Genomic DNA, 21,900 nt, shown 5'->3' on the forward strand with positions numbered 1-21,900 from the left:
TTACATGTAGTTTGTGCTTTACAGAAGCTTCCAAAAGGGAAACAAAAAACAGCTCCATGAAAATAAGTGTGGTTTTGTCACTGGTCACTTTTTTGTGCATTTCTTCTCAAGCAAAGTCTTAACCCTGAACAGGCAGGAAAAGGCTCAAAATCGCACACAAGATCAACTAAGAAAAACAGAGAAATTACAAAAAGTTAAAACATTCATGCATATTGCACAGCTTTTCAAGGGTGTATCTGGAGAGGCAATGGGCACCAACACAGTCCAGATATTTTTGCAGCTTGGGGCAAATCATTTTATTTCCACTAATTCCACCTCTGCTGCAGCTGCCAGCATCAGCTGAGGATCTGGCCCTCCACATCTGGCCAGAGCTCCAGCCCAAGACAGCCTCTAACTGGAGCTCCTTCTACCTCCACATCAATTTCTTTTGTGGTATTTCAGCACATCTAGGCCAGGTAGAGCAGAAATACTGAGTGAAAGCAAAAGGAGGAAAAATAAAACACTTCCCTGCATATTTTGAGCTTCAAAAGGACCTCAGAGCAGAGGGTTTGCTTTGATTTATAGGAGCTATGCAGTAAGGCACTGCTATAAAGAGCTGTCAGGTGTTATTGCTACACTTTACACTGCTAAAGGTGATTGCCATGGCTTCATTTCTTTTTAAGATTACTGAGTACCTGAAGGACGACTTTGCCCCAGACAGAAATCGTACTGGGGAGCTGGCATTAGGTACAAACTGCCATCTATATCCAGGACCTGCTTCTGTCAGATCGGAGGCATCATCCCAGACTTCAAAGAGAAGCCCTCTGTTTCCTAGGAAGTTAAAATAAAGTCTTTCTCAGTAGCAGCCAACAAAAACCCCAGAGCACATGCTAGAATCAGTGGTGTAGGCCAGAAGAGAAAATTTTAATAATAAATTGGCTCCGTTTGAGGGTCTTTTTTGCAGTCCAAGGCAGAACACAGATCTCACTTTAGGGAATTTGTTATACCTTGAAATCCTCCACCAGAAAGAACAAAAACCTGCAGAGAGCAGAGCATCCAAACAAGCTCACATATCTGCTCTTGCAGGAAAGGTGCTGAGGTGACCCACCGTCAAAATGAGCTAAGCCTTATTTTACACCCAATAATTTCCTACAGCAACGCTCCTGTCAAGCAGTGTCCCCAGAAGCCTCTGCAGTAGCTCTAGTTCAGCTATCCTTCCTCTAAGTATTATCCACACTTTTTTCCCTTCATTTTCCACATCCCTACACACAGGCTGACCTTCCTCCCACCATCACCCATCCATAAGTCATGGGCTGAGCTCTCCACCTTGCCTTTCCTTGCAATAGAATAACAGAATGGTTTGGGTTGGAAGGGACCTTTAGAGGTCATCTACTCCAACCCCCCTGCAGTGAGCAGGGACATCTTCAACCAGATCAGGTTGCTCAGAGCCCCGTCCAACTGACCTGGAATGCCCCTAGGGATGGGACATCTTCCACCCCTCTGGGCAACCTGGGCCAGGGTCTCACCACCCTCATCATAAAAATTTCTTCCTTATATCTAGTCTGAATCTCCCCTTTTTTAGTTTAAAACCATTAGCCCTTGTTCTATCACTACAGGAGCTATTAAAGACTCTGTCCCCATCTTTCATATAAGCACATTTTAAGTACTGAAAGGCCTCCATAAGGTCTCCCCACAGCCTTCCCTTCTGCAGGCCAAACAACCCCAACCCTCTCACCAGCCTGGCCTCATAGCAGAGGTGTTCCATCCTTCTGATCACTTTTGAGGCCCTCCTCCCTATCAAACCTAGGAGAAACTGGCTTGATGTTGAAGCAGACAGCATTTTGGCAAGCCCTGTTTCTTGATTAGATTAATCACCAAACAATTTCTTCCCTTATATCCATGCATGTTTCCTCATTTGGACCTTCAGTTATTTGAATACCGTACCTGGCTGAGGGCCACCAAGCCTCCTGCCCTTGCCAATAGGCTCAGTGGTGCATCTGATTTGCTGGGGAGAGACGTGCTTGACTTTACAAGGGACACCTGGCAGCAGGAAAACGAGACAAATGTGCTGTGTGAGACCTGGAAACACAACTGAGCTGCAGCATAAACCCATCTTGCTTCCAAAAGGGGTCAACACTTTGCTAAAAGCCTGGGCTTGTACTATCAAACAAGCAAAATGGTTCTTGCCTACAGTCAGAAAAACTGGACCTTCTTGATGTTGAGTGCTACAGCTCCTGCACTAGTATCCATGAATATCAGTTGGGTTTTGTGGTCAGGACCATGACCACTGTATGGAAAAATTTCACACAGTTTTCCTCTCACCTGCAGCAGTGACCTGCATCGGCTCCTCAAAGAAATCCCCCGTGAGAGTGAGATCAGTGCCTCCTCCGAGACTCCCACCAGCTGGAAAGACTGAGGCAATCTCTGCAGAGGAAGGAAAAGGGGAATCTGAAAACCGGCATCGGAAAGGTTAATTCCAGCCCTATTTCTGTTAAAGCCAGCAGGCACTTGCACGGTTTCCAGCCAGAGCAGGCTCCTGTGAATGAAACAGGCATCTCACTGATCCTTCACAGGGTTTTTTGGCAGCCGCTGGGATTACACCAGGAATGAACAACATGGATAGCTTGGCCGCATGACAGGAGAAATGCTGTCATGCTTGCGCTGTTACTTAGCAGTGGCTGCATCTGTCATACTGAGATTGCAAACCAGTATCGTCTGTGCTATCGAGGAGCTCTGGTGGGGGGGGGCAGGGGGAAGTGGAATTAAAACTGTTTTAATCCTTTTGGCCTTGTCTGACTCACTTCTTAATTTAGCCAATAGGTTTAGATGTTACCACACTTTCCAGTCATCCCTTAGGCTTCAGGGACAAATGGAGAGAGCTGAACATCTGACATCTGAGTGTCTACATCACGACCACAAGAATCTTTTGGGGTTTTATCTCTGTTATAGTCATGTACTTCTACACCAGAAACCTATTTTTCTCTTTGATGACATTTACTCACTTTGCACTCAGACATCCAAGTTTAACCACGCAGTTGTACTTGTACAGTTCTGAAAAAAGGGACTAATAAAAAAAGATGAGGGACATTGGTCTGTATCTGCATTTATTTTTTTTGTTAATTTATCCAGTATTTAAACTTTACTTTTACAATATTGACTGCTGGCCAGCACAGTACGGTCTACTGGATAGATCTGAAAGATCTTGTTTCTGTTGGTTCTCTGCCAACACCCAACTCCTTTCAGGGTTATTTCATTTTACTGTGCCTCAATTAGTAAATAAGGACATAAAATTACCCTCCTTTACAAAATGATTTTAAATTATAGTTGAAAGAAGCTACATGCTATAAACAATACACAAAATCATTCATGTATTGGCTATGTTCTAAAAATAATGCTTTCGTTTTCTCTTGAATCAAGTTTCTCAGCATTCATTCCATTAATCTAAGCCTCTTGAAAGGTCAAAACTTAACAACAAAACTTGATGGGATCCTGCTGGGGACCTCCACAGGTGAACCAAGTGGTCTTTCAGCTTTATGCAATCTCTGACTAAGGTCACAGGCTGCGCAGTGCCCTACAATCCCTGATCCCCTACTTCTGCTTTGGCTGTTTGGCATACGACTTTGCTGAATCTTGGACACAATTTGTCCATGTCCATTTGACCGTGTCCATAATCTTAAGTGAGTGTTCAGGATTTCATTGTCTGCTGCTTACAACATAGCTGTGTTGTGGAGGTTACACACATTAGTGTGCCTTAATCTGCATATTTTAAACTAATGGTGCCGTAACCTGCCATTCAGCACTTATCCAGAACTGAATTCTTGGAGTGGCTGAACAACATCTCCTCCTTGTAGCTGATGTGGGATCTATCTCATCCTAAGGACTGCATTTCTAAACTTTTAGTCTTATCAAATACAGCATGATTTAAGGGAGAAAGGTGATGTAAAGCTTCTCTAAATGCAACACCTCAAGACTACTGCTGATCGGACAAGACAGAGAACAGTAATAAAGCAACGTCATCCCAAATCCTGCCATATTTCTGTTCTGTGGCTGTTTGTCTCAGGCTAGGCCATCCAAAACAGAGTATAAATGTATCCCTGTCTGAGAGGAAAGCTAACTCACTGGGGATCTATGATACAGCCCATGGCAGCACTCCCAGCTTTAGCACAAAGATCTGGTCTTCCTGAAATATTTGATCTGCAGCTTTTTGTTTAGTCCAACCCATACCAGGGGAGTGGCACACCCAGACTGAGAACATAATGGGATTATGTCCTTGGGAAGAGCAACAGCGGTAGGTCTTTCCTTAGGCCATGCTGGGACTGTGAAGGGACAGTGCAGACAGTGAGGTGGATCAGTGCAATACCTGAATGCGTTTGATACAAGAAAAGCTCCTGTTTGGCACTGATGAGCCAAGCACCTTTGTGTACTGCGGACCTGAAAGAGAGAAAATGCCCGAGAGATCCTTGGCCATTTAAGTTAAATTAGACCTTCTACTGGCAGAGCTGGACACTCGTTCTCCCCAGGAACATTTCTACAAGGACCAACAACACCTTTCACCAGCACATCGAGGTATTGATTCAAGAAACTCCATTACATGGCTGCAACTCTTTATTGGAAGTACCAGCCTATTGTAAAAGATGGTTGTGACACTTTTCAAAACCCATTTTCACCTCCTTTTATGGTTAAAATCTTTCCCATTTGGATGAAGATTTAAAAGCGAGGTGAAAGGATTTTATTCAGCTAGGCTTAAAAGATGATTTATGTTTTGGGCACTGAAGCTGAAGTATTAAAACCCCAAAGCAGAGATGCTTTGGGAGAGGAACATTCTCCCTTTTCACTCCCAATCTCATGATAGTCTTCTCAAGATAGGAAAACCTCATTTCTAAGCAATAAAACACCAGATTCAGTAAAAATGTCATGCAATTATCCTGGACACAAATGCAGCTGCGTCTCCATGCAAAGCAACAGGGAAAAAAAAAAAAAGAGAGAGAAAAAAATTTTTTTACTCACTTTCCTTTGTTAAACACCGAGAAGCTCACGTTGTGGGACCCTGGAGGAGAGAAAAGTAATATGCTTTATGGCAGATGCATAGAAGGCTCCATGAAGAGTGCATCCTACCAAACCTTGTCCAGTTGTCCTGGGCCTGAGTCTCCTCTTCCTTATACTTTCCTTACAACAGTATAACTGTGTTGATTTCAGCAGAGAGTGTGTGCAGGAACTGAACTGAATATGAGCTTAAGGAGCTTAGAGCCTTTTGATCATAGGTGGACACTATACTGTGGGTACGTACAGTTACATATCTGACCCTACAAGCTGAATCTTAGCAACAGGATTTGATTGCCTAAGCATAAGCACCTTGTGTCATCTTAGACCCTGTGGATCCTATCTGACCTCACTTGCCATGCTAGGAAGCTGCAGACCTCCTTCAAGACCTCCATTATCAGACACCACACCGGAGAGCTCCTAGATACACCAAGATACCTAAAAATTCAGGCAATACAATTATTGTGCCATCAGTGTCTACATGAGAGCCACATATTGGTCTTTATTTTATATATTTAACTAAGATAATCTCTCCCAAGCAGGAAGCTTGCTGCTCAAAGCCTCCAAAATAAATCAGAAGCTTCTTCAGATTGCCTGGAAGCAAGAAAAAATGAAAAGGATCCAACCTGCTATCAGAGAGACTGAGAATAGAGGTGACCACCCAATTTATTCCTCTGATAAACCAGTAGAGGGAAGGTCCATCACATCCAAGAAGGATTAAAGTAAAAGTAGTAAACTGAGCAAAGACCCCAAATCACATTTTTGCTGTCAGCAATGTCCACATCATGTCATGGTTTCACTCAAGCACTGCATTGCATTTTCTCCAAAGCTGTGCAGAGGGGACAGCAAATCATGGCAGTGGGTATTTTGAGCACTGGTAAGCCTTGATCTGAAGCAGGTTTTGTGGACTCAGCCTTGAGCCACATTCCTAACTTTAGAGATAGAGCAGGAACATATGCTTGACACCTCCCCTAAGCCCTCTAGAGCTGCAGGAATAAAAAAACCCATGGTGTTTACTCCTTTTCACCAACCTATATGGTTCCCTTCCACCCGACACTGCAGGGTCCCCAGTCCATCTTCTGCCTGAATAGGGTAGCTGTGGAGAGACAAAGGAGTTTGCTGAGCATTGGGAACAAAACGAGCAAAATACAGTCAGAGCCATCTAACCAAAAGATGTGGATTTATACATCTAAGCTAATCACGCTTGGTTCCCTTTAGAAACAAGGGAGAGAAACAGGTGAGATGGGAGAGGAACAACTCATCTCCCCACTGATGATCAAGAGTTCAACAGCTTAGGGAGATGCCTCCCAGCAAAGCACAGTGCTCCAGCTTGGCCCCCTTACCCTTGTTTCCAGAGCTGATCATATTGGTGACCTTCAGAACCCCCATTTGAAATAAAAGCTGAGGGGAGACAAGCCTGGGCACATGATGAGGGTGAGTAGGAGGACAAAAGTGTTTTCCCTCTACTTGCTCCTCTGTGTGTCCCTAAATGTAAGTAGGAGCAGGCAGCTATTAAACCAGATATGCTGCCATACGTCCATCTCCTGGAGCCATGGAATGATGCACGTTCCATCACCAACTCACATTTGCATTTAGGTCCCTCTCCTTGGAGCCAGGAGGAACTTTACTGTGCAGTAAGAGGGTCTGCTGAGGACCCTGGGAGTCCTAGCACTGACTTCTGCAGGAGCTGTTTTTCCCCCTGGTTCCCTGTAAAAGCAGCCTCCTTTTTGCGGGGCTCACAGGCACTGTGAGAAGCGCATCATTCCTAGTAGAAAAGCCGCTGGCAGAACCCATGGCTTTTCCTGTAATTCAGCAGGGTGCAAGAGCCAGAAGTCTAAGGGGTCTCCTGCAACTTACAGGAGACAAGGATACATTAATACCCATAAATAAACAGTGCCCAGGCACCAGAACCTGTCTGCCTATGCTGTTAAATTTTTAGAGCTCTACTTGCCCAGTCTAGGCTCCGGTCAGCTAATTCATCTTTCAAATCAGTTTCTATATGACCGAAGACAATGTATTGACCAGGGTCAATAGGCAGCTTGGAAATGGCTACCCTGTTTTAGAGTCTTAAGAGTTGAACAGAACAGATGTGACCAGGGCATAATATATCATTTCTGGGCCAGAGAACAGCCCCTGGCCCTGCCTGTTATGGCTAGAGCAACAGAGAGCCAGCAGCTGTCACCCACCCCTGTCGCAGACCATATGGCCAACCCCCCATGGTCCTCTTCTATCTTAAGCCAAAGCAGAAAATCTTTTTCAAAAGCCAGGAAGATTTTTGCGCACAAGCTATGCTGAACTCTTGCACCAACATGAACCAAAGGCAAGTCAAGACTGACATGCTTCCAGCTCGCCTGTCAGCAAAAGAGCAGAGACTGGTCCATCCATCTCCTTCTGCCACAAGGATAGCTGGTCTAGGCAAAAAACAAAACCAAGAAATATGAGATACGATACAACAAAGTTTCGCAAATGAAATCCTGATCCTGGTAAAAATCAGCAGCCAACATTTTCAAGTGGGACAGGAAGTTCCCCTCACTTGTATCTAGCATTTATTAGCCTCCTAGAAAACTGGGCAAACCCGAATGTCTCATATCTTATCCTGCAAAGTATATTCCCCAAATACTGCAGTAATTGCACCTCTGTAAATACTATGGCAGGATCACCTTTGAGACAGCTAGGTCTGAACAACCTGATGTCTCCTCCCTGTACTGAAGGGTTGGTAGCCTGAGCCCCAGGAGGACTATACTCACCCTTGCCTTCCAGAAGCAGCAGGCAGCACAAGTACAGCATCATGCTTGTACAGCCATGTGCTCCAGGATCAGGATGCAGCCCAGGCATTGCTTTAATTCACTGAGGGAAAACACTACAAACAACCTCTGAGAGAAATCACCCAAGCTCCTAATAGCAAATCCAAGTGTCCCCACCTTAAAGAACCAATATGGCAAGAGGCAACTTCCTTAAGAGATGAGAAATCAGGTGGACGCAATAAATTGACAGTAATTAGCATAATAAGCAAAGGGTGGCAATGATTCTTTGAGAATTAACAGGCAATTAAGGAAAATACGTAATTAAAACCTGTAACGCAAACACTTTGCTGTCCCATGCTTCAGAGTGTGGTTTTATGAGGTTTTAAGAAAAGACTTTGTTTCTATTAATACAGCTTGCTGATATTGAGACAGCTTTCCTTGTAAGGATAAATAGGAAGAAAATCAGTGCTGCAAAATGTTGGTTTCAGCATCACCGGACCATTGTATCCCATGCAAAGCATAGAAAAGGGTGCAGAACACACTTGGAAATATAAAGAGGATTGTTGTCTTTTGCTCCAAATCCTGCATCAGTGCGACCGAGTGACAGACTGCTCTGGTCACGTCCAAGTTCCCACCTGGTACATATTTACTAACACACCAAAGCTGGGCAAAGTATTGTTTGAAGCTATGACGTGAACCTGCCTGGTATGCTAGGATTTTGAGGCCATTTCCTTTTTGGCCACTGTGAGGTTAAGCTGTTAATGGGTAATGTAGCAAGGGAGCATGCAGGCACGTCCAACCTGCAGTCAGACAGACGAGCCTTTCTTCCCACTGATCAAAGGTTTCACAGTTCCACTAGAGGCAGGTAAACTAATAATTAATATTGAACAAAGGATGCTAATGTGCACCCAGTGAGCAAAAATGTAGGGCTGATAAACGGGTGCAGCTGGTATGGCAGGAATCTGCACTGGACTTTCGTTCATGCTAGCAGATAATTCAGTTACTTAGCGAGGGAACTTTCCATTCAGACTGAGAAGCAGCTAAAAAACATCTACTGGTCAAATATCTGCTGCTGCAAGTAAAATTTTTAACTACTGACAATATACACCTTCCCTGCCTCCTGATATGATCCTTACAATTCCAGCACAGCAGCTGTACATTAATAGTTTATCTTTAAAATAGTCACCTGGGCTTAGTTCTTCACTGCCATTGACACAAGTGCAAGGAAATCATAACGCAGTAGTATCCGAGAACACTTCCATACATATGGAAATACATGTGACAGACAGCAGGTCAGCCTTCACGCTTGTTTTGGATTCACTGTGCTTGAAGTGCTGCTGTCCTGGAGTAAATTTTAAAAATCTACCTGCTTTGCTCTGTTGCATGTAACCATAGAAGCAGCAGAAAATAAAAATTAAACCTTCCTTGAGAACAAGGGAGTGACCAGAGAGGGTTTAAAGCAGTGAACAACAAAGCCTTTTGTCTCAAAATACTTCTGCTTTGTCTTCTGACTCACTAAAGCATCTGCTTCGAACTAATAGTTTTTCTAAAAATGCAAATGGAAGGGAAAATTTATTTAACTTTTAGATTCTGACATTATTTTAATTAGTTAAATTTTACTTTGCTAGCCAAAATAAGATCTACAGCAACCAGACACAATTACAATACAATTCACACTGAGCGGTGATTGACTGTGCTGCCAGTAAACAAACCAACTAGCTTAATGGACCAGTTGCAATTAGATTAACAAAGTTTGCTGGAGCCCAACTCATGAGCTGCAATAAACCACAAAGGAAGCAAATAGCAATTCTGGGCCAACTGGTTGCAATTTATTGCTGTCAAGGAGGGTGATGGAAGAAACATCAATTTATAGGGATGGGGTCAGATAACAGCCTATATTATTACCCATCAATATAATCCACATTGAAGTCCAAAGTCTCATATCTTCCAGCTATTGTCTTCCCATAGATCTCTATTAAATTTCCTGTTTAAAAGAAAATAGAAATTGAAGAGAGTCTTCTAAAAACAGAGAATTTGCATTTGCAGTTTTTGTAGGATGAACAAAAGAAACTCTTGGTCTTTGCAAATTTTGCAGAGAGGTGCCCAACTGGCTACGCTGGTGTCTACTCTCAGCTTCTACCATAGTTCAAGGTGACTTTGTGCTTAATTAACTTTTCCCAGAACACACATCTGTTTCCCACAACGAAGTCAATTCCTGATTTTTGAGCAGATCTCTAGTATTTCATAGAATCATTTGTACTGAGAAGACATTTTCCTCAACTCTTTTGTTAACTAAACCCCAGATTCTAACCAAATTCCACTGCAGAACCTCACGAGGCAACCAAAATGACATCATCTCTATACTAGACATGATCAGGATCTGAAGGACCTCAGCATATATGCGGCCAGCTGAATCACTCCCAACAGTCCCTTGACCGTATTGGGTGACAGCTTGGTTCAGTTGCCTGCACACAAGTGTCTTAAATAATTTGATTTAAGCCACCCACAGCGGCTCCAGAAGGGAATGAGTCTTCCTTGTCTTGTGTCATATCTACCAGCTCCATGCAGCTCCTTCATGCTCCAGGACATCTCAAATAGCACTAGACAATTAGTGTTACTCTTATGTTCCTCAGTGACTACACTGGGAGGTCAAACATCCAGCTAACACATAGAAACCTCCATGCTGTTGGCCTTCTTGCCCACAAGGGCACAGGGTCACCTCGCTGCCCCCCAGCACCCCCAGGGCCTTCCCAGCAGAGCCGCTCTCCAGCAGGTCCCCCCCAGCCTGTGCTGGTGCGGGGGGCTGTTCCTCCCCCGGGGCAGGGCCTTGCACTGGCTCTGGTTGAATTCCCTGAGGTTCCCCCGGGCCCAGCTCTCCAGCCTGGCCAGCTCTCGCTGGATGCCAGCACAGCCTCTGGTGCATCAGCCGCCCCTCCCAGCTTGGGATCGTCAGTGAACTTGCTGAGGTTACGCTCTGTCCCATCGTCCAGGTCATTGATGACTATATTGAAGGACAGGACCCAGCACAGACCATGGGGAACACCAGTAGTGACAGGCCCCCATCCAGACTCTGCTCCACTGATCACAACCCTCTGAGTTCTGTTGTTGAGCCAGTTCTCTGTTCACCTCACTCTCCACTCATCCAACCCACACTTCCTAAGCTTGTCCATAAGGATGTTATGGGAGACAGTGTCAAAAGCCTTGCTGAAGTCAAGGTAAACAACATCCACTGCTCTCCCTTCATCTACCCAGTCAGTCACACCATCAAAGAAGGCTATTAGGTTGGTCAAGCACAATCTCCCCTTGATGAATCCATGTTGACTACTTCTGATAACCCTCTTTTCCTCTACATGCCTGGAGATGACCTCTAGGATGAACTGTTCCATCACCTTTCCGGGGTGGAGGTGAAGCTGACTGGCCTATAGTTTCTCAGGTCCTCCATCTTGCCCTTTTTGAAGATTGGAGTGACGTTTTCTGTCCTCCAGTCTTCAGTCACTTTTCCTGTTCTCCACGACCTTTCAAACATGATGGAGAGTGGCTTAGCAAGAGCATCCACCAGCTGCCTCAGCACTTGTGGTGCATCCCATTGGGGACCATGGATTCATGTCTCCTGAACAGCTCTCTATTCAGGCAGAGTTGGGCTGCAGAAGCTAAGTACCAAATAACCTGGTCACCATGCATTACCCACTTCTCTTGTAACTCTCTCCCCTTGTGCAAACCCATTTTCCTGTTCAGCATGAGCTTGGACATTAAGTTCTGGAGGTGCCCATTTTAATCCCCAGCAAGACAGATCCCTCATAAGGAGAAACACAGTATGGAACATCAAATAATAATTAAAGGGGGCTTCAGCTTAAGGAAAGGTCCCATACCTGGGATGCCAGATGGTGGACTAATTTGATGAACCACAGGTGTCTGCGCAGCAGAGAACTGCAAAGAGAAATTTGTAGTTAAATGGCAGTCGTTTTCGCAGCAGCCCAACAAGATCTGATTACACATTGCTTACGACATGGATGGCAACTACATTTCACAGACTCACACTTTAGGATTTGTTCTTTGAAGGGCAGTCCTGCTCTGCGAAGGGAGTAAGTACACTGCCCCCTTCTTGCCCCCTCTGCATTCAGAGTATGGCTTACTGTTATTTTTGCATCATCTTTGTGCCCAAATTGTCCACCCTGGCTTGAGTCAATTCCAGAAAATATGCCTTAATACACTGTAAAATTTCTAAGCCGTGCTTTATCTGAAGTCGAGACCTCCATTTTATCTAACATTATGGCACTATTTTTCTTCCCAATAATATACTCTTTAAAATTATTTCTACATCACAGAAGTGATAGAGTTCAGCTATCCTTTAGCAAGCTTGAGTACCCTAAAGCAGTGTAGCAAAGAAAATGCTTGTATTGGTCCATCTTAGCGCAGTATAATACACCAGTGGTGTCTTTGGGAAAGCACTCCCTTGCCCCCTGATTAAACAAGTAAATACTGGAAATCTGCTATGGTTTTTTACTTTGAGTCCAAGGAGGAGCAGGGAGACTGTGCTTTAAGGCAAGCTTCTCAGAAGATGGGGAACACACAGGGACCCTTTCCAAATGGTGGACAGTCATCATCAGCCTCCCAAAGTAGTTGAGAGATGTGGATACCTGACCTGGCACATCCTTTGGTTGCATTTTCAACAAGTAGAGCAGCCCTGTTGCCCTTTTTCTCTAATTTACTTTAAGATCTGTGAGACTTCTTCTAACCAAAATTACTCTAGAAATTTTTTTGCCCAGGTTGACACCATTCCTATTCAAATGGTGTGGTGTGTGGGAGCACTACTCATCGAGTGGCCAGAGGTACACGTGGTCCTCCACATGCTGTTAGCTCACATGGAATCAGTATTTTCTGTAAACGTCCCCTGTCCCTGCCTAGAAGATGGCAAACTGGATAGGACAAATAAATGAATGGTTTCAGCAGTCTTCAGCACAAGTGCCTTATGTCCAAATTGAGCACCTGGGCCCCAGTACTAAAGGAAATAAAAAGGCAGCCGAAACTCTTTGGATGTGTTCAGAAAATTCCTGCTCCGGATAAGGAGTTGTCCTCAGAACACTGGTATTATCCAGTGCTGGGTTAGCTGAACATTACCTTGTAACAGGCTGAGACAGTGTCAGTGGGAAAGTGCCTGGACAGGCAATGAAAAAGAGCTGGATATCTTGGGAAAGCCTCGAGGATAGTTATGGGAAGAGAAGGTGGGCTTTTGGACTTCAGCTATATGAGTAAATAAAATAACTTGGAATCTGTTCTTTGGCCCAGGGAATAGCATGGCTTATATCCATGTAGGGAAACTCTCCCCTTACACCAAAAAGAAGGTGGCCTAATACCCGCTAACGGGAGCAGACTTTCCATCACCCAAAGCAGAAAATACCACACTATTGAGCAGCAGCTAGGTGATCCCAGGCAGTGCTGGAGACCACATCCTCACCCTGCCTTGCTAACGAATACAGGCACAGCCTGGCATTTTACAGAGAGACCTTGCTAAAACCTCATCAGTTCTTTATTCCTCAGATATTTGCTTCAAAATATAAGAGTATTGTCATTGTCTTTCCCCAGTGCAGCATTCTGCACTGTAGAAATGAAAATCATTATGTGGAAACCAAGGGTCAGATCCATCAAGGCATTTAGGGGTCTTGGGCTTAAGATGATGTATAAAGGCACCTGGCTTGTTCAGATTTTCAAAACTGATTTGTCTCTCTACTTTCTTAGGAGCTACAAATACCTCTATAAATCTGGCCTGCAGTCTGCTAGCTGGCTAAATCCTGTTTCCATCTAAGTCATTAGCTGCTCAATTTCATTAACCTTACAGAAAAAGTACATTTCCCATGTGTCCCCATTCCCCAAATCACCCATTTCTCAAAGCCTTCTCCACACATCTCCATCCTCCCCACCTTCAAGCCCTCTTATGTCCTCGCTTGCACTTACAGGTGCTGCTGTCGGCCCTGTAGATAGCATAAAAAAAACTCATCTACATAACCAAATCAAGGACATGATTGCATATGGTTTTTTCCAAGCTTTCCTTGAACCCCATTCCCTTTCAAAGCTCAGTTCTTGCCTTCCCTCTCCTTCATGGTCATGTTAAAAATTAATGAGTAGCCACAAACTCCCTCCAGTGATGGACACTTCTGAGAAACAAAGGCAACATCATGCCATACCCTGGGCTGGAGCCAATGCAGACAAGGAAGCCAAAAACAGCACGAAAGCTAGAGCCACTAGCCGACACCAGTCTTCCGAGCTGTTCAGACTTGTTGCTGCCTGCAGCAGGCTTTTTCAGTCTACTGCAGAGGCAAAATTAATTTTTAATACTCATAGCTCCCAGGTCCCAGTCCCAAAACAAAGAGACACATTGTGTTTTATTTAGCTTGGAATGTGCCTCATTAACAGCATCCCCTGGTGATTTTTCATCAACTCTTTAAGCTAGCTGAACCACCCAACGACTCTTTGGCTATAACGAGCAATTCACTGAAAATGCTGAGCTTTCTTGCTCCATACTCGAAGTTATCACAGAGGTGGGATGTGACTTCTGAACACACCAGGCCTCATCCCAAAGCACACAGCCACAGTTAAGGATTCTGCTTTGCAAGAGATCCTGACATCATCATCGTTAACTGGTCTAGTACCACCATACCCCACAACCTCCTGAGTCAACGTGCTTTGGCTTTGAGAGCCAAAGGGAAAATGCTGGTCTGGCGGGGGAGTAGCAAGCTCTCATAATAACAGAGCAACAGATATGAAATCACAGCTGACGTCTGAGCTTTCCAAATCTTGCTCATCTTAGGTGTGGAGAGCTGTCCTAGCCCTGGAGAGATGTCCTTTCCTGGAACCAGCTGTGCCCATGGGAGGTGTTCTTGCCCATGGTTACCTCTCAGTGTGGACTGTTAGCTTCCACCCTTCAGCTTGAAAGGTAACATCAGAAGACGACAACGCAGGGTCTTCTGACTCTGTGGCTTAAGTGCAGAGACAGGTTAACTTGGACCCAGATTTTTGATTCAGAAAGACCTCTTCCTTCCAGTGCCAGACTAATGAGTACCTCATTAGACCTAAGGGACAGAAGGGGCATCCTAACTTCTTGTCCTGACATGCGATCAGACATACAGTGTGAGAGAAAATATTTGAGCATATTCTCTGTGATACTAAGTCTAAAGTTTGACTCCCTTTGATACCGTGAATTCTTTATCATCACTTCTATCCTTGCTTAGTGGTTACCTTGAAAGTATAGTTTTCTTTCTCCACCCCAGTGAGGTTGTTAATTACATGTCCTTTAAATATCACCTCCACGTAGTAGAAACCTTCCTGGGGGGAAGACCTAGGTGGAAGGAAAAGGGTTATATTATTTTTAAGAGATTTGGTTTATTTTTAGGAAATGCCAGGTCCTTCACAGGCTCTCCATTCTTAGCAGGTCCACTGAGCAAAAAAAATGACATTGTGAACCCAAACTTTACACATATGAACCCAAACTCTAAGACTACAATTTAAAATAAATGTGGAGGCACAGCAAGATATTACAGTTAAGTGCAGAAGATGATAGGACTACACCAGAACTCTGTCCAAATTGTATGTTAGTGCAGAACACAGACATGCTCATTAGGGCTCATTAATGCTAATGAATAGTTGTTATTCATTAACATGAAAGTAACCCAGGGCTGCCTGGATTTACAGGGCATCTTGATCCTGGTTTGCAAATTAATGCTGCATCCTTAAGGCACACAGTTTCTCAGCACAATATTCAGCAGAATTAACTCTCAAATAAATCCTAGCAGCAAGAGATGGAAAAGCCCCATTAGGATCACTCTTACAGCCTCGTGAGTCACCCCAAGTCTTCCAGTCAAACAATCTTTAAAGTTATGACAGGTTGGGATAGAGGGAGCTTACATTTCCCAGCTGGTGCTTGAAACCATATTTGTTTCTCACTCTACCCATAACGTCTCTCTATGATTTTGGACAGGTCAGGTCAAAGACACCAGAAACTGGTTAACAAAAAAACAACCAAACAAACAAACAACACCCAGTTTTTCTTAGGAGTTTTGCATCTAAGAATTATATATCTACAAACCTTTGAGGATCTCAGTCTAGGTTTTCCAAGAAGCCTCACTCTGGCTCTTATGCTACGTAACCCAGTGCTTCATTAAGTTGAAGCAAGGACAAATGCAACACAGCTTAGGAGGTGCTCAGGTGCAGCCACAGGAATTCCTTAAACTCCCAAACTGTACACACAGTGAAAGAATACGAGGATCCTACCAGACAAACGGCAAGGCCTCACCCATACCACACTCACGGATCATACCTTGTTCTGCATCTTATAGCGTGTAAGTCAAAATACAGAGGCGAGACATCACACGGCAACCTGGGCAGGTCTGGATTCACCAGGGACACCTCCAGCTGCGAGGTGCTGGCTGAAGAGACATGCTCTAGCTGGTGGGATGTTGAGCCTAGGTAATCAAATTCAACCAGAAGAGCTCTGTGAGGACAGGCTCACTCACACATGAACAAACATTTTTGAATGTGTAACTCAGCTTCTCTTTAGAAGCAATGCTTAGAGTGCTTAATCAAGCTTTTTAAAATCCTGTTTGTGCAATTTCACCGCACAGCCACTCCCTCCCTCCCTGGTGGGATGGGGAAAGAGAATCAGAAGAGTAGAAGTGAGAAAACTTGTGGGTTGACATAGAAACAGTTTAAGAATCAGAAAGAAATACTAATAATTAAGAGGAAGAAGAAAAAATAAAAACAAGAGAGGAAAATAAAACCCAAGAAGGACAAGTGATGCAAATGAAAACAATTGCACGCCACCAACCAGCCGATGCCCAGCCAGTCCCCGAGCAGCAGCCCCCCCTGCAACCTCCCCTCTAGTCCTATGCCTGAGCATGATGTCATATGGTATGGAATATCCCTTCGGTCATTTGGGGTCAGCTGTCTCAGCCATCCCAACTCCTTGTGCATCCCCAGCCTACTTGCCTGTGGGGTGGTATGAGAAGCAGAAAAGGCCTTGACTCTGTAAGCACTGCTCAGCAATAACTAAAACAACTGTGTGTTATCAACAGTTTTCAGCACTAATCCAAAACATGGCACCATACAAGCCTCTATGAAGAAATTTAACCCTCCCTTTAGCCAAAACCAGTACACATATTAAGACCAAGTTCATCCCACCATGCAGCTGCATGGCTTTTTCTTTTTGCCTCTAATGCAGTATTTGGTCTCTCCCACAGGTATTCTACTGCAGAGATTGACAGTTGTTGGATGTTTGAATTACCTCAGACATCTACACTGGAAAAACATATGCCCACAGATACTTAAAGCACCTGGGAAGTTAATACCCTTTGACACACACAGTTGCTGATGTCTTGCACGGTTTTGCTGACAGGACCTCAGGTTGGCCTCTGCTGTGAGGTGGGCCTCCTTAGCCTATTTCTGTAAAGTAAGCTGTCCAAAGAATTAAAGACTTCCAAAATCTTCAGAAAGTCAAGCTTTATCTGAACATAAACATAAGCATGCTTAACTTTTGTAGTGTAACCAAATACAACCAGAAATGAAGAAGGCTTCCAAACAACTCTCCCTTGCTCACGATCTTCACAGGTGGTTCCCAGTCCACAGACTCACTTTAAATGACATCAGTGGTTTCTCAAGTTGCCATGTTTCCTCCTGGTCCCAGGAAGGTTTTTCCCCTTCGCCCAAGGCCTGGCTGTCTGCTTCTCCCCACCAAAAAAAGACACTCTGCTTGAACTGTGAGTTCCCAGCTGTGACAGTCTCTGCCTGCCACACAGTGCCGTTGGGGAAATATCTCCCTGGAAGACATAAGCTGTCTTTTTTTCCCCCTCTATTTCATCATCTCTGTGGGAGTGCACAATATTCAGACAAATAAGACTGATACCATTCATCATAGTTATAAATGACAATGTCAGAACATGAGCAGCTAAACCAAATATACACCTCTCCTGGAAACAAATTCTCTTCCCAATAAATCAACATTCAGTACTACTGAAAATCAGGCCTAGCTTTATACAGTTGGTTTTGGGCCCAAATGAGCATGGCATGTCAATTTCTGTGATTATTTTACTGGTATCTCATGCTTATCATTAGCGTTTTTAAAGCTCCAGCATCAGAGGACCTATGAATAGAGGAGACTCTCAGCTTTCCTTCAAAAAAACAAGGTAGCAGGGAGGAAATTTCTAGCCCTAGGTTTAGGACTTCTTTTGCTTAGAAATAACTTAAAAACAAGCAACCATCACCAAAAGGTTATGAAGTAATAATTTCAAGCCAATTTCATGTGAAGGGTGCCACAGTCCATATACCTATTGCTGAGGGTTTGTCACTCCAACCACAAATCTCAGAATGGAAGTGATTCTCTGTGACTTTGACATATGCTTTATAAGAGCTTAAAACTCACCATCCAGGGTAATAGTAATCCACGTTCCTCCAGCAACACTGCCCTCTCGGGGTTTAATGAGCAATCCCGTGGCTGTCACTGTGAAAACAACCCAGCTATGTCAGGCTGAAGTACAGTGGAAACATCTAAGACATCTAATTCAGGATAAGAGGTAGTAGTGTGACAGCTGTCCCCCTGTGATCCCGCCCTTCATCTTTTTTCTCCTTCTCAGGCATCGAAATTCATCATATTGCTCATACATAGGGTAGACATTTGGGGGAAAAAGTAATAGTCCTGCTTCCCCTCAGGATGGGTTTTGATGCCTTTAGGACTTGGTGAACCAAGCTACAGTCCAAGCCTCCTGTCTTCTTCAAGAATTAAAATCAAGACAATAAACCTCATGTTTATTCCTCCAGCTCTAAAAGAAACATGTTTGCTAACTTCTATACACTCTCCCAAACTTAGGGCTGCCTACAAAGTATATCCTTTTCTGGCTCCAGGACAGCCTGTCAGCTCTTTCTTGACAAAGTCCTTAAGAAAGAAACACAGACCTGGAAAGGAACTCTTGCTTCATTAAATTAAGTCACCTGTAGCTTGCTATACAATGTCTTTCATAAAGGCATCAAATTCTTAAGAAAATTTAGGATTTCTTTTGGGGACCCTCATCCTCTGAAGCTAATAGAGATGAACCAGTGGCTAGCTTCTTTTTTTGTAGCCAAGTATCAGAATTTTCCAGAAGTCCTTTTACAGTGAGAACCAGTTTCCTGTTTAGCATTTCAGGAGATTTGCAACTTCTTAGCTGCATGTGAATGCAATCTCACCGAACACCAGTATTGATCACTGAAGCCAAATATTGGACATACTTGCATCATGAACCCCTAGTATCAACATGCAAACAGTGATATGACTATCATCAAGTGAATGAAAACCAACAGGCACGAGAAAAGCCCAGGTAGAACAAGGAAAATTAACAATGAATCCAGAAATCTCCATGGCTGTGGAAATAATGCCATGAAAGGCCACTGATAAGGGTGGACAATGTCCTGTGTGCTGCAGTCAATATCCCATAACATTCAACACCTTTTGGGATGCTTCTCCATCTCTCTCACTCAGGGCCAGTCTGTATCCAACCCAGTGGCACTGGCTTTTGCTGGTGGTGTATGACCAGTGTGGTTGGAGACAACACTTCTCTATCACCCACCTGCAAAGAATATCAGCTCAGCACTCAGAAAGGATGGTCCCCAAAGGTTCATCTTGGACTTTGGATGGGGATTTCACAAGAGACTGGCTCTGGGATCATGGCTTGGGGCCTGAGCACCTTCCCTGTAACTTTAAAACAAACCCCGTCTGTATTCTTTCTTCACATTGGAGACCTGTGGGAGCAACAGTCTGTGTTACAGCAGACAAGATGGACTGCGATGTGAAATCACAGAGAAAACACTGATTCGTCTCTCACGCAGTATAAAGGATCAATATATTGCAAACCATACTCTTTTTCCTCCCACCCAACATACCTACATAGAACATATTCTCCTTTGAGCAGATGACTTTCCAGCCAAGCTCAGGATGAGCTTTCCCCCACTGGGGCCATGTTTAATAAGACTGACTCTGATTAAGTAGGAGACACAGGTGAATTAATGAAACCAATTACAGGATTTAGAGCCAATGGGGTTAAACTCTCCCAGCTCTGTGCTGCTTTGTGCAAAACTGTTACATCTATCACATTAAACTAATCATGCCATGGTCATTCTCCAGCTCTGAAAGCAAATGACTTGACTATGCCAATAAGCTTTCTAGCCCTCCACAGGTAGCTCCAAACCAGTAACGGTCCATGCAGACTTCTGCAGATGTGCTTAGGAATTGCTTGGAAGAGCACTGGTAGCCTTGATCACAGTGGTGCTGGGAACTGGTCTAAGAATATAAACATTTGAGTGCCCGTATCCTGGGAAGTTCCTTGGTCTTACTTGCTATCGTAGGCAGTCATATCACACATTTGTTTTGCAAAGTCCATGCCAGCAACTGTTCTAACATTTAAAAAGGTAGACCATCAACTTTACTGCCTTCACCCTGGCTTTTGTAATAGTATGGACAACCATGGGTCAATTAATTTAGCCACATTTTAAATGAGGAAGAAGCCGAAAATCTTACCAGCAAGCACAGAGACTGGGACACCCTATCCAGAACAGCCCTTGGTTGTTAGAACTCAAATCAGACCACAAAAGCCCCTGACATAAAGATAAAATCAAATGGCAAGAAGAAAATACAGGATTCTAGACTGTTTTTACGGTAGGATCCAAAGGGCAAAAATCACAGTCATTGTATGAGGAACTGTATAATCAGTAATTCTCAAAGGGAGAATCCATGTCCCCACACCGAAGAACAAAATGATGCAAAGAGACAGCCTTTCACTGTCCTGCTCCACCAGTCAGTGAAAAAAGGACAAGAAGAGACCTCAACTCTCTTAAGGACCAGTTCCTCTGCAGGATGATGGTACCATGCGGTCTTCTATGTAGTGGCTTTGGTCCATTCACTGCATACACTGCATTGAGTCAAGCACTCTTCTATATTTGTGATATACCTGTCAGATCACCTGAGAAAGCCTAAACAACTGTCCATAGCCCTATCTGCTTTGCTGGCTTCTGTAGATGTCCTTAAGACCCATCAAAATGAAGCCCATTGAGTTGATTAACAGCTACATTAAAGAAAACAACACTGTTCAAAGGGAAAAAGAATGGCTGGTTCTTTGTATGGTACTGCTACAGTGGTTCAGAATACCTGATGCTTTAAGTCAGTTTTAAAAGGACTAATGCACACAGAGAAACGATCTGCAGTCTATAGGCACAAAGTGTACCTGAACCTGATTAGAAGACGTGGTCGGCTTGTGCCCAAGGGTACCGGAGAGTGACACTCTCAGAGGCGAGAGTTGGGCAGAGGCTTTAGTTACCCTGTAACTGCAGCAAACACGCTGTCCCCATAAAGCCAACTTCTAAGCTTCTGTTGTTTTTTGTACCACAGACCTACTGTAACTACTCTCACTATATTTCTTGCACATTTTAACGGAACTGCAATTTGCACGGGTCCAAGTCGAGAGCCCTGATGCACGTGAACGTTGCATTTCAAAGCAGGTACGTAAAAGATCATTTAGGTTTACTTTTACTATTCTTATTAGGACTTTTCCTAGTATTACTTACCTTATTCGATTTGTTCTTCTTCCATTCCTCTGACGAGCGAGGTGTGGAGGCTTTGCTACCAGCATAACTGTTCCATCCCTTTGACACCAGTTCTATCGCAGTTTTCAGCCTGAGGTCATGCTAGGCACTCAGTTCAGTCCCTGCATGGGTAACAGAGTCACAGTGTGCTGAAACCCACCAGACTAGTTTCTCAAAAGGCTCAATGCCTGTCACAGACAGGTCAGAGCTGTCCATTGGGCATGCTTAATTATTAACTTAAGCTACTTGCTGCTATTAACTGTTTTGTTCCAAGTCTTTAATGACCATAATGGGAGCAACCTGGAATTGTTCTTCCATTGGTATATGACTAGATCCTCCAACAAGAGGATAATGAGTCCATTTCATCTTCCTTTTCCCCTACAACATGACAGAAAAACTAATTGAATTGTTTCTTCATATGCTGATATCCAATCTAGGAGTGACTTTCATAGTAAGTAGACTTCAAGATTTCCATATATACTCTTAATTCAATTTTTCTATGGTATTCCCAACAGTGTCTGCATTTGGCAGGAATTCTGCC

The 21,900-nt window shown here is 43.9% G+C and overlaps 1 protein-coding gene across 9 annotated transcripts in view; it reads right to left on the minus strand.

The window, feature by feature from the left end:
- The window catches only part of PKHD1 (PKHD1 ciliary IPT domain containing fibrocystin/polyductin), a 277,474-nt gene extending 255,923 nt beyond the window's left edge, over positions 1 to 21,551 (minus strand). For 6 of the 9 annotated variants that reach the window (XM_064448232.1, XM_064448229.1, XM_064448236.1 and 3 more), the window contains exons 1-14: positions 21,342 to 21,551; positions 19,352 to 19,523; positions 18,172 to 18,249; positions 16,075 to 16,219; positions 14,997 to 15,096; positions 11,633 to 11,690; positions 9,669 to 9,747; positions 7,356 to 7,430; positions 6,051 to 6,115; positions 4,987 to 5,026; positions 4,340 to 4,410; positions 2,302 to 2,403; positions 1,924 to 2,019; positions 675 to 810 (exon numbers count right to left, since the gene is read on the minus strand). In XM_064448232.1, coding sequence (XP_064304302.1) covers positions 675 to 810; positions 1,924 to 2,019; positions 2,302 to 2,403; positions 4,340 to 4,410; positions 4,987 to 5,026; positions 6,051 to 6,115; positions 7,356 to 7,430; positions 9,669 to 9,747; positions 11,633 to 11,690; positions 14,997 to 15,096; positions 16,075 to 16,219; positions 18,172 to 18,249; positions 19,352 to 19,403 — 1,097 coding nt within the window. In that variant the 5' untranslated portion in view covers positions 19,404 to 19,523; positions 21,342 to 21,551. The other 3 variants (XM_064448230.1, XM_064448231.1, XM_064448233.1) reach the window with 3 other exon arrangements.
- Between the last annotated feature and the right edge of the window lie 349 nt (positions 21,552 to 21,900).

Source organism: Phalacrocorax carbo, chromosome 3 (assembly GCF_963921805.1).
Source record: "Phalacrocorax carbo chromosome 3, bPhaCar2.1, whole genome shotgun sequence".
Taxonomy (NCBI): domain Eukaryota; kingdom Metazoa; phylum Chordata; class Aves; order Suliformes; family Phalacrocoracidae; genus Phalacrocorax; species Phalacrocorax carbo.